At 43.6% G+C, this 12,367-nt stretch overlaps 3 protein-coding genes across 6 annotated transcripts; 2 read left to right on the forward strand and 1 right to left on the reverse strand.

Moving 5' to 3' along the window:
* Positions 1 to 18: 18 nt before the first annotated feature.
* Positions 19 to 5,798, forward strand: RB195_014420 (uncharacterized protein; the record flags this gene model as incomplete). Of its 2 annotated transcripts, XM_064204682.1 has the most annotated exons (8): positions 19 to 53; positions 1,209 to 1,347; positions 2,052 to 2,156; positions 2,228 to 2,360; positions 3,616 to 3,742; positions 3,802 to 3,897; positions 5,118 to 5,179; positions 5,587 to 5,798. In XM_064204682.1, 8 exons carry the CDS (start codon positions 19 to 21, stop codon positions 5,796 to 5,798), a joined length of 909 nt encoding a protein of 302 aa, XP_064060563.1. The 2 variants fall into 2 exon arrangements, with proteins under 2 accessions (XP_064060563.1, XP_064060564.1); XM_064204683.1 differs by lacking the exon at positions 1,209 to 1,347 and having other exon boundaries at positions 50 to 53; positions 2,068 to 2,156.
* A 163-nt stretch (positions 5,799 to 5,961) lies between these two features.
* RB195_014421 (uncharacterized protein) lies at positions 5,962 to 8,934 on the reverse strand (the record flags this gene model as incomplete). 3 transcript variants are annotated; one of them, XM_064204684.1, is made up of 1 exon in its annotated part: positions 5,962 to 8,934. In XM_064204684.1, one exon carries the CDS (start codon positions 8,932 to 8,934, stop codon positions 5,962 to 5,964), a length of 2,973 nt encoding a protein of 990 aa, XP_064060565.1. The 3 variants fall into 3 exon arrangements, with proteins under 3 accessions (XP_064060565.1, XP_064060566.1, XP_064060567.1); XM_064204686.1 differs by having other exon boundaries at positions 5,962 to 8,862; XM_064204685.1 differs by having other exon boundaries at positions 5,962 to 6,315.
* A 1,156-nt stretch (positions 8,935 to 10,090) lies between these two features.
* On the forward strand, positions 10,091 to 11,248 carry RB195_014422 (uncharacterized protein; the record flags this gene model as incomplete). The annotated part of the gene is made up of 1 exon (XM_064204687.1): positions 10,091 to 11,248. One exon carries the CDS (start codon positions 10,091 to 10,093, stop codon positions 11,246 to 11,248), a length of 1,158 nt encoding a protein of 385 aa, XP_064060568.1.
* Positions 11,249 to 12,367: the final 1,119 nt, after the last annotated feature.

Genomic DNA, 12,367 nt, shown 5'->3' on the forward strand with positions numbered 1-12,367 from the left:
CAGTTCACATCTTTGAGGATGTCACTGCGGATCTGCGAAGACTATCAGCATGAGTGAGTCCTGTTTAAGAATTCACCGTTCTTATTCTTGAATACTATTTATGATGCCTTTTCTAAGATGCAGAACTTGGTATATCGCAACCTGGTTTTGTTGTAAACTTTCTTTTTATAACTAAGTAAAAGAGTCACTGGCGTATCAATCCACTAGGAATGCGCCAGCTGGTAAACTTTAGGGTTTTGAAGCGCTTTAGTTCACGAGTTAACCCATCAGTTCTGTCGTTAACTTTGTTCCTAGAACGCTCCTAAGATCATGGTTTGTAGAGATTTGATTTTTTTGCGCACGATATCACATCTTCCATACTCATAATACGGAGAAAATCCTTTTTCTCCAGGTGAGATCTCCTCAAAGACCCTAATTTGCAGGAATTGGACTTTCGACGCTCTTCTTGCGTTACTGTCTAGTTCAACTTCTTGTAGCACAAATATTTGATGACTCCAACTATAATGAACGCTAATCATCTATAATTTATACGAAATAGGGACAGAACTTGAATTCCTGCAAACCAAGACTTCATTGCTGCTCTAACAGCAAAATAAACGATAGAACTGACGGAATAGAATTTTGAAAATACCACGTAAGACAATTCTATCACCATTATACGAAAAACCAGTCTGAGCGTCCGGCTAAAGCCGGACTCCGAATTTTCTGTGGTGTCTGCTTCGCTTGCCTTCACTGCACTTCACTCAGCGAAAATTTATATTAGTGTTATTAGTTCTATGAAATTAAACTTCTTTATCTCCAACAATCTTTTTTCCTTTTTATATTATAACTAAAAGCGAAAGATTTCATAGTCTTCTATCTAAACGCGTCAGTTCTACGTTTGGAGAACATCCGAACTTCAGCTTCAAACACTCCTTTCCAATATATTATAGACAAAATTTAAAAGTATCAAGTGTGGGTTTTCCTCCTGTTTTCTATAAACAGTTGTCAGAGAATGATGTTTTGGCATAAAATGATGTGAAAGACAGCATCCTATTGATAAAGATAACGTTCCATGTCAGATCACATAAACATCTTGCTACTATTTAAGCAGCCGTTTGCATGCGTGTTTCCACTTTCTGAGAACGGCATGTTACAAACTTGGAGCGAACGAAGAAGGAAATAGGCACGCGGAGGAGTCATATAGGGTGTAAAGCAAAGCGATACAGTGGCCACGGCTATGAAATGGCTGCAACCATTTACCTTTTGCGACATGCACACGAAGTTATTGTGCAGCAATCCGACGCCGGTGGACCCGTCTCACATCATTTTGTAGCCATCTGGCTCAAGATCACCAATGCGACCCCGGTGAACCCGTCACACCCCATTTTATACCAATATGGGGTCGGCGCACCAACTCGACGCCGGTAGACCCGTCGCGCCCTCTTTTTGGGATTTCGTTTGACACACAATACACGCACACACACACACACACACACACACACACACACACACACACACACACACACACACACACACACACACACACACACACACACACACACACACACACACACACACACACACACACACACACACACACACACACACACACACACACACACACACACACACACACACACACACACACACACACACACACACACACACACACACACACACACACACACACACACACACACACACGCGTGTCAGACTATGCCCGTTATTATATAGCATGATGATCACGGTCAGGATTGGTGAGCAGAATGAGTATTAAAATACTGATATATGAGAACGAAATCCTTTCAACGATGCCCTACGGAGAAAAAAATCCTGAAAACCCAGACAGGCACGAGATGCGAGCACCGATTCAGAGAGCAGCCACTATTAATTGCATATGTATGTATGCGCATCTGCTGCAAAGCCTGCAAAGACGACGAAATCTTGATCGTATGATTTCGACTTCGCATCTTCCGAGTGAACAAAAATGATTGTTTTTAAGCTCAGTCACGCAGTCGTGACGTATTCATTGGGAATAATGTTACGTATTTACGGTACGATGTCTCAAGGATCTCAAACTTCCAGAAAACCTCAACAGACCCACAGTAACAAGCGTGCAGGTCCTTGATGACAATGCGGTGACGACATTTTCTTCTTTAAGAACTAAAAAAACTGTAAATCTTTTGTATTTCGCTGTGGATCAGTTCATTCATTTTGTGCAGTTAAGAACTTTTAGAAATTTCAGATTCAACACTACATCACTCGAATTAATGAGAAATGTAAATTTGAAAAGGATGAATTGGATCCTGCCAGAGTTCTATTCAATTTCGTCAAACCTCCTCGGCTCAGATACTCGAAGGAGAAGAAATTCAAGATAGGTGAGAGTAGCCCTCCTATTTTCTCATGCACAGAAGGCAGTTGGTGGAGATGATTGTTAGACTGAAGATGGTTTTCCGTACGAAGTGTATTAAGGATATTTAGTGGAAGGTAGTTGTGTACGAGTCAGATTGCTACCTGCTCGCGGTAGTCCTGCTTTCACCAAACGCAATCAGAAATCCGAGAATGTGCTCTCGCACGTTAGAGCTGCATATTTCGCGCAGTAACATGGCGGTGGTTATTGGCATCCGTTTCTTTATGCAGAATTAGGGGACATTACGGACGCGAGAAAACTCACGTCCTGTGCGGTTCACAAGAAGCGCCAAGTTTCCTACTCTACAGAGTTGTGGGGATTGGAAGAATTCTCTATGAGCTCTTGCTGTAGATCGAGAAATTAGAGCAGCGGTTCTTTGCGTTTCCGTCGGGCAACATTACCAATCTGCCGATTAGGTCGAATACGTCATTGTGGAAATTCCTTCTGCGAGTGAATTAGTCCACCCTCATAGTTAGGTCCTTACCTATATTACCAGCTTTTTATGCAGTCCGAGAAGTAACTAGTTAATAAAGTACGATTACAGTACAAGCATGATCTTCGGAAAATTATTCATGAAAAATATTGTAACTGCAAAGCTTCAGATCTAAGAGGCGATGCTGAAAAATGGATGACAGAGTAATAGACGATTAACGTGATGGTAACTAGTGATATAATAACGAATTGCGGATAAACGTCGTCACTGTGTAGGCAATCTTCTAGCACTCCTGCATTCATTCTCATTTCGTCTAATATTCACAACAAACTTAGTTAACTGAAAGAGCCACTGACAACACCGTTTACATGATGTATGGAACGGCGAACTACATGGATTGCCACTGCGACAGTGGAGATAGGCCTCTCTCCTTCTATCCTTCTAACAGTGAAGTATGCACGATGAGTGTACGGTGCAATATGAAGTGTGTTAAAGATATTCACTGAAAGTTTTGTCCACAAGAGTTTAGCCTCAACTTGCTGCTTCTCCAGCGCATAAGCAATGAATTTTAGCCAATTTATTCGGGTATTACTTATTACTACTTATTCGTATTTTTACTATTACATCATGATTTGAATACTGGCTACTAGAAAGGACGCGTAGTTTTTTCAAACGTGATTAGACCAGCGATTTTATGTTCTTCAGCTTCTGATCTCATTTTTTTTCAAAAGTTTTGCCGCTCCTTTTTCTGTTCGAAGTCCATAAAGAAGTCGGTTCCCACTTGTTTTAGAAAAATGGACAACTCATCTACTAGACGATCCTAAATATATTCCCTTGGAAGATGTCACAGATGATTGTAGTATGCTGTCTGCCGAAGAAAATACCGAAGATTTCATCGACTCCAATAGAATATTAAGGCAAGTGCCATTCTTCTTTTCGTATAGGCCTTGGTTACTTGCCATGCAACGTTCTGCAGCAAACTTACACTTGGGGACTTCATTGGTAGCAAACCGCAGTCACACAAAAAGTGGGAAGTCTTCACGGCAAATCAGATGGAGAACATTCATTTGAGGTAAGAACCTATCTCTCTAATATCGTTTATTCGTTTTAGTTCAGTTTTGTAATGAATAGAGTTCTATTATACATTGTCACAATGAAAAGCGCTCAATTAATTGACATCTCGAAATACACGAATTTATTCACTCATATTTTCAAAATTTTCGATATCGATGTGAAAAAGTGGATAGGTCTGATTTAATGGAAGAAGTCAACAGTTGAAAATTTAACGTAACGAACTAAAGGTTCAGTTATGGGGTTAACGTAACGAACTAAAGGTTCGCTACGTTAACCCCATAACTGACTCTCTAACAGGAATTGTGTTCCTGAATGACACAATTCAGGAACACAATTTCTGTTAGAGAGTCACATCTTATAGCTGATGAAAGCTTTTGCCTTTTGTGATGGCCATCCTTAGACTCCATTCAAGCAAGTCTTGGAAGACAAACACAGCATTGCGTTATAAGCAGCAATATGCGCGTACCTACAGTCCACAACTAAGCTGAGGAATTACGATTCACGGTCCATGTAGATTTTTCCTTCTCATTCTTAACTCATGGTCGAAATTTTCTTTAGCGTTTAAAACACTATGTCTTAGCTTAGCCGGCTTCGTGAAACAGTATTATTATATGTTAGTATCAACTCCGATTATAGATAAGGGGCTTATTATAAAGTACCGTTCGCTGTTGTGATTATTTTCGTGACATAACGACTTGTACCATCCAAGAGTGCGGCAGACAACGCTCTGCCCCTTGATTATTTCGCTCACATTCTCTGTCTACTGTATAATAAACACATTCCACTGAACCACCGTTTCGGTCTGTTCAATTAGAGTGATAAAACCCTAGGTCTCTAGTTGCCCACTTATATGGTCTGGTACATCGACTAAAACAAGTCAATACTCCCACGTCAAAGAGTAACATTTTTGAGATCAGGAGAAGAGACTAGTTCATTAATAAAGAGCACACAGGTCCAACCAAAGACTTAGAATCGATTGATTCATCCCGTTTTTGGGAACGCTCCCTTACACAAATTATCTGGAGCTAAAACTCTGAAGTTAATCAGAGTGACTCACCCCAATTTGAGTAATTTTCTCCCGTACACAATTTTCTGGAGCTAAATCTCTGACTAATCACATCAGAGTAAATTTTGGAAAGGAATTGCCAAAAAATGGCTTCATTTCCATAAGACACCAACTGTGTTGAGAGCATCAACGCTCAAGAATTTAATCTCCAGATATAAGGACTACACAACAAAGGCTGATTATCCTACCGTAGACGAAGAGAGCTACGAAGATTGTAGGTCAGCAATTACACTCTTAAAGAGCGGTATCAGGCACATTAGAGAAGGCAGAGAAAATCAGCAAAAATTGTACAATGAAATAAGAGACGAATACAAAAGCTGTAAAAATAAATCTGAGAAGAAAGATTTAATGCTCGAAATAGAGCAAATTGAAGATGAATCTCACTTGCAAATAGCAGAGGCAAATGACCTTATATTCATGTTAACTGCACGATTAGATGAAAGCAGTTTCATTTTGGACAGAATGAGTGTAAAACTCGGGAACATTACTCGCTGTACAAGGTGAGAAAAAAAATTCAGATGAGGTAGAAACTCAAATCACACAAAATGAATGATGGTGAACAAAATGGCAACTATAATGAGAGTGAACCGAGCACTTCACAGTCAGGGTTGCCAAATTCAGTCGACTCGGTACAGGATCAAACAGAACAATTCCGTTATCGATCAATAAAACCTCCCCAAGCATCTCTACCGAAATTTCACGGAGATTCTGAAGAGTTCGCCGAATACTGGGGGATTTCCGAGACGCTAGTTCACAGAAGCAAAGAGCTAGATGTCATAGAAAAAATACTGCTACTCAAGGAAAGCTTGAGAGGCAGAGCTCAGATGCCATAAAAGGCATAAAACTGATTCCAGAAAGCTACAACTGGATCATGAAAACATTGCAGGAAACATACTGCAATAAAACCACAAACAGACCTCAAATAGTGCAAAAACTGGTTAATATGAGACCAGCTAACAACTCAGCAGATAATCGTTCAACTTCTTCTTCTTCTTCCTAGCGTTTGTCCCGCGTTGTTGCAGGGTCCGCTTTTCTGCTTCTTGTCTTCCATTTGGTTCTATCCATTGCATCAGCCGTACACAAACGTGCATCTATCATATCCAGCTTCACACGGTCTAACCAGCGAATCTTTGGCCTCCCGCGCGGCCTCACTCCTGAAACGTCGAGCTTCAGAGCGGTTTTGGCAACAGAATCTTCCTCCCGCCGCAATACGTGACCAAACCATCTCAGTCGCGCCTCCTTCATCTTCTCAGTTATCGGGACGACACCGAAGATGGAGCGCACAGTGTCGTTGGATACTTCTTCTTTTAGCGTCACACCTATCGTCCACCTCAACATCCGCATCTCCATAGCGTGCAGCACTCTTTCCAAGGCTTTCGTTGTCGGCCAGCACTCGCATCCGTAAAGGGCAACAGGACGCACAACCGTCCTGTAGATCTTCGACTTCAGTCGAACAGGGACTTTCTTGTCGCACAGTACCCCTGTTGCCATTTTCCATTTCATCCATGCAGCATTAACACGTGCTCGACCTTCTTGATCAATGTCGCCTGTGGAAGTCACTTTGGATCCAAGGTACTTGAAGCAGTTCACCTTGTTTAATTCGGTGCCATCAACACGAATTGAACCATCCTCTATCCTTGGTCCGCACTCCATGTACTCAGTTTTTGATGTGTTGAGGCGCAATCCATATTGCTGCAGCTGATCCTTCCAAGACTGCACTTGTTTCTGAAGATCATCTCGAGACTCCGACGCGAGCATGACATCGTCGGCAAAGAGTAGAGTCCACGGATGCTGCTTCTGGATTTCCTTCGTTATCGTGTCCATGCACAGTATGAACAGCAGAGGTGAGAGGGATGAACCCTGATGAACCCCTACTCGTACAGGGAATGGCCTGCTTGTTCCAACAGCACATCGTACAACGGTGGTAGGCTTCGCATAAAGCAGCTTCGTCCACCTCACATATTCTTCTGGTACTCTATGCGACCTCATGGACATCCATAACAGCTCATGTGGGACACGGTCGAAAGCTTTCTCGAGATCGAGAAAAGAAAGATGCACACTGCGGTTCTTCTCTCGATGTTTCTCCAGGAGGATTCGGACAGCATGGATAGCATCTATAGTGCTGCAGTCCTTCACAAAACCGCACTGGTTGAGTGAAACGCTAACAATTTTCCTCAGACGAGCTTCCAGGACACGCTCAAAAATCTTCATCGTATGGCAGAGCAGTCGTATAGGCCTGTACGAGGTGCAGTCAGCAATGTCTCCTTTCCCTTTCCAGACAGGCACGGTCACGGAAGTTTGCCAAACGTCTGGAGTCCGTCCTTCTGCAACGATCTTGTTAAATAGAGTTGCGAGCCACATGGACCCTCGATCTCCTAGCAGCTTCCAGATATCAACAGGTATGTCATCAGGACCGGTTGCCTTGTTCGACTTCATTTTTGCGAGGGCAGCACTGACTTCGACGGCAGTAATTGGTAGAACAGGACCCTCGACGCTGGGAACGGTTGGGATGGGAGGATGACAGAACTCTTCGTTACACAAGTGATTGTAGTACTCCCGCCACCTCTCCAGGATCTGACCAGAGCGGCGCAGAACGGCTCCATCAGCTCCCTTAACGATCTTGGTGTGCTCCATATCCAACGTTGAGCGATGACGTGCTCTGACTAAACGATACACTGCCCGCTCGCCTTCTCTGGTATCAAGCATGTCGTACACAGCCTTGTAGCGGTCCGACTTCGCCTTGGAGACTGCCTTCTTAGCCTCCCTCTTCGCCGCTAGGTAAGCACCCCGATCTTCAGGCTGACGCGTCCTCCACCAGAGCTTATACTTGGACTTCTTCTCACGAATTGCCGCCGGAACTTCCTCGTTCCAAAACCACGTAGCCTTTTGTACCTTTGGCTTACCTAGAGTCGTCTTTCCCAGAGTGTTTTCCGCGGTCAAGCGTATAACGCTGGAAGTAGACAACCACATTTCCTCCACACTACGAGTAGGGTGGGGAAGTGTAGATGGAGCCACGGACGCGAAAAATACCTCCTTTCGATCCTTCAGATTCCACCATTTGATGCGCTGTGTTTCAGTCCTTGGATGTCTCTTCCTTGGACGGGAGATTTTCAAGTCCATAACGAGCAGATGGTGTTGGGCAGCGACATGATCTGTAGGGATGACTTTTGAATCCTGCAGAAGTCGGCGGTCTCGTCGGCGTAACATCCAGAAATCTATTTGTGTTTCACGACCGCCGCTGGTGTACGTGATCAAATGCGATTTTCTTTTCCGATACTGCGTGTTAGCAATGATCAAGTCACTTGCAACAGCATACTCCAGGATTCGCAACCCGTCGTCGTTACGAGCTCCATAGCCGTATCCACCATGACAACTCTCGAATCCGTCTTTCCGGGAACCGACATGTCCGTTGAAGTCTCCTCCGATTAAAAGTACTTCTTCGCTTTCCAGGGATTGGACGTACTGCTCCAGATCTTCCCAAAAGCACGCCTTCTCTTCTTCACTACAGCCCATCTGTGGCGCATAAGCAGAGACGACTCGCAATTCCACTTCTCCTGTATCTACTTTTACAGCCATCAAGCGATCCGATAGTCGATCCACCGCTGTGACGCTATTTCTAAACGACTCGTTCAATATGATACCAACGCCGTTGCGATTTGATGTGCCGTGGTAGATCAGCTTGTAGCCATCGCCTAATTCCCTTGCCTTGGAGCCTTTCCAGCGAGTCTCCTGTACACAACACATGTAAACACGGCGTTTTCTGAGACTGTCTGCCAGTTCACGACTTCTTCCAGTAAGCGTCCCAACGTTAAGTGTTGCCAAGCGCACTGGATGTTGCTGGCGATGGCGGACTAACTTCTTTGGCCGGCTTCGTCCTCTAGCCGGTAGCCCTCGCATATTTGCCACATTGCCCGGGCGAGGACAATGCGCGTCGCTTCTGGGGTACGCCCTAGCTTCTGAAGAACACATAGTAGACATTAGCAGTATGACGCGACGGGGGTGTTGTCCTCGGTCGGCTTGTCGCACTAGCAAGCTAGCAGCCTGGCACCGGAATCGTCGTACTACCTCCTCACTTAGCTAGCCTGTAGCCTTGGCCCAAGGACCGGGCTACTAGCCGGACACCTTTGTGGCATGGTTGAACCTGCCGAGACGAAGTCTCGCCACCATAGCTGCCCGACGGCCAGGGCCACCGCTGCGCCGCTTTGAGGCGTGAGGTAGGATTTGCAGCAGAGATAATCGTTCAACTGTTTTCGATAAATTCAAGTCGATCAAATGGTCGATCAAATGATTGTAGGCAGGATATGATGTACGAAATATCTGTGACCCAATATGGTGCGAAACCATCATAGCAAAATTCCCATAAGACATTCCCATATCATAAAACCTGTTCTGATATCTGGCCAAGCACTCAAGCGACAAACAATCGAGGACCTTCTGGCACAGATAAAGAAAGAAGTTGCCGCAAAAGGTTATATCGAAAACAGATAGGGTTACTCAATAAACAATAAAGTGAGTATTTCAAAAGAGAAGTACATCAGCCAGCGACCTTTAGCTAATGAGGGGTGTTTATTTATTGCCACAAGGGGCATCGTCCACCAATGTTGTGCAGAACAGTGACTGACCAGAACACTCGGCGCAAAATAATAAAAGATGATGACAGATGTTGGAAATGCTGTTCACCTAACCATACCAGCTTTGATTGTCATAAACCAGACTGTTTTCAATGCAGACAAAAGCACCATCCTAGTCTATGCTTTAAGAAAGAAACAAAGCAGCAGAAAAATTAGGTACCAGCATGGAATACAAGTCAAAGGAATATAAATGATCAGAATAACCCAGGACCGATATACGCACCGAATCGCGACCGGAAAAATCTAGCAAATCATAACGACGGAAGAAAAGTAACGTCGAATAATGCTCACGCGGGTGCTGAGAAATTATCTTCAGATACAGAATCAATAAATAACGCATCCCAGTTAGTTCTAATGAAGAGTGAAGGAATTGAAATAAGAAAGAATTCGAGAAAGTGCCCTTTTTCTTTGATTCTAGAGCACAGAAAACGGTGATTAAAGAATCACTAGCCGAATGTTTTGGCCTACCTTGAGAAACAACTGAAATCTGCACAATGTTCCGATTAGGTGGACATATTGAGTGCTTCAAAAGTCATATAGTACATGTGAGAATTAGAACGGCCTACGGTGAAGTGATTATCATGAAAATTCAGACTAAACCTGTGATCACAAACGGTTTTCCAAGTGTAAACCTAAGCCCAGCTGACATCGAATTTCTGGAAGAAGTCAATATTTGTCTGGCAAACACAAAGCTTAGAGGGGAACACCTCATATTTGGTTTTATTTTACATATTTTAGTAGGACTAGACTTCTATCATGATCTAGTAACTGGTCCTTATCACTTAGTAGAGACCCACAGCGGTCTACATATCACAAAAACCGTATTCGGACCTGCGATTTACGGAAAAGGAGTTGTTGATGCAGAGGACAAGAAAGATAATCTGTGCTACGGACCTACTGCTGTACACGAAAACAGCGAACAAGACACAATTCTCAACACCAGACCGCCTAAAAAATGTGATACTGATGTCATCACAAAACTTCTTCCACTTCCCATTGATTTATTGCAAGAACACATTATATATTCTAACCCAAATGGAAGTGCATTGCATGAACAAATAGATCAAGAACATGATCCAACGCTCATTGAAACAGAAAAACAAGCGTTTGAAGAGGAAATAATTAGACAAAATTGGCCGTACGGCAAAGTAATGGAGGTCATGACTTCTGCTGATGGCCTAATAAGGTCAGCAAAACTCATGCCAAATCAGAGGATCATTCAACGTTCACTCAACAAAATTTTCCATCTAGAAATACGAAGCTGCGCAAAAGTTCAGAACCAGAACAGCGACGATACAGTCTTTGAGGAACCTTCAACAAGCAAGAAAAGACATAACTTGACTCTCGCATCAAAGCAGGCCTTGGCCACAAATTCTTGCTTTGCTCTTCCAGAAGACCGCAGTCGCCCACGAAGCGGCCATACAAGAAGTAAGCACTATCTCAACGCCAACCGTCATCGTCATCAGCAAGTCACCGGCCGTCATCAACGCACCTGCATCAGGTCGAACTCTCAAGCCATCATCAGCAATTCACTATCGAGAAGCCACTTCAACGTCAACCCATCACCCACACCACTCCACAAACTCCGCAACAGTCGAGCCGTACGAAAGAAAAGATTTGTCGAACTAGAATTTGTTGTCGTAATTTATTAATTTGTGCTGTTGTCGCCCGCGGCAGTATCATCGACCCTGATGATAGACATAAAGCGTGGTATAAAGTACCATTCGCTGTTGTGGTTATTTTCGTGAAATAACGGCTTGTACCGTCCAAGAGTGCGGCAGACAACGCTCTGCCCACTTTACTTACTTAGCTCACATTCTCTACCTACTGTATAATAAACAAATTCCACTGAACCACCGTTTTGTTCTGTTCAATTAGGGTGATAAAACCCTAGGTCTCTAGTCACCCACTTATATATTTAGTATGTAAATTAAACTCGTGTGTTTGTCGGTATGATCAGATGATTTTTCGCGCTAATTATGAATGAAATTATGTAGGTGTGAAACTATGGATGAGAAAGATAGAGGAAAATGTTTCAGAGTAGTTAGCTGCTTCCCTTACCTGTATATGAAGAAAATTCCAATATTAGTTCATAGTAGGTCATTGTTGGTTTGACACTTGGTGCAGACAGTCGCTAAGAGAATCGGCTCCGACTTGTACAGTAATATTGGAAACCGTTCTAGATCGGACCAGGGCCTTCACTCTTCAGGAGGTTATTAAGTTGGTTCAAGACTCATCTGGGAGGATGAGAGCACTGTCTTTACGCATCGTCATGCCCATGCAAATCATGCAGAGGGTGCCGGCGATTTCTTAGTCTTTCCACTTCTGAACTGATGTTAAACGCATGAACAAACCACAAACAATGGTCAAGATACGGCTTCGAGCATTTCGGCGCGCTATTTTCCACGACGAGTTCGATTGGAGCGCGCCAGCTGTGTGCACGCGCCGCATCTTCTGTGTCGTTTTTACGGCAATTAGGAAGAAATGGACGGAATCACCCACCTCTCCATAATCTACTATCCCTTATAAGAATACTCCACCTGAAATCTGCACCACCTCAGATTCGTGGGGTGATGCCTGTAAAGGAGATAAGGCACAGCTTTGATAAATTTTACTAGGATGTGCCTTGATGAGTCAACTAACAATCGTTTAATGTTTGCGCTCCTGCAGTCTAAACAGTAAGTGGAGGCGGCCGGTCGATTTATCAAGTCACTGTTCTTCAAGACAAGTCTGCTACTGATTTTTTCTATTCCGCACAGATGAAAGGTTTG

This window comes from Necator americanus, chromosome V (genome assembly GCF_031761385.1).
Source record: "Necator americanus strain Aroian chromosome V, whole genome shotgun sequence".
Lineage (NCBI taxonomy): Eukaryota > Metazoa > Nematoda > Chromadorea > Rhabditida > Ancylostomatidae > Necator > Necator americanus.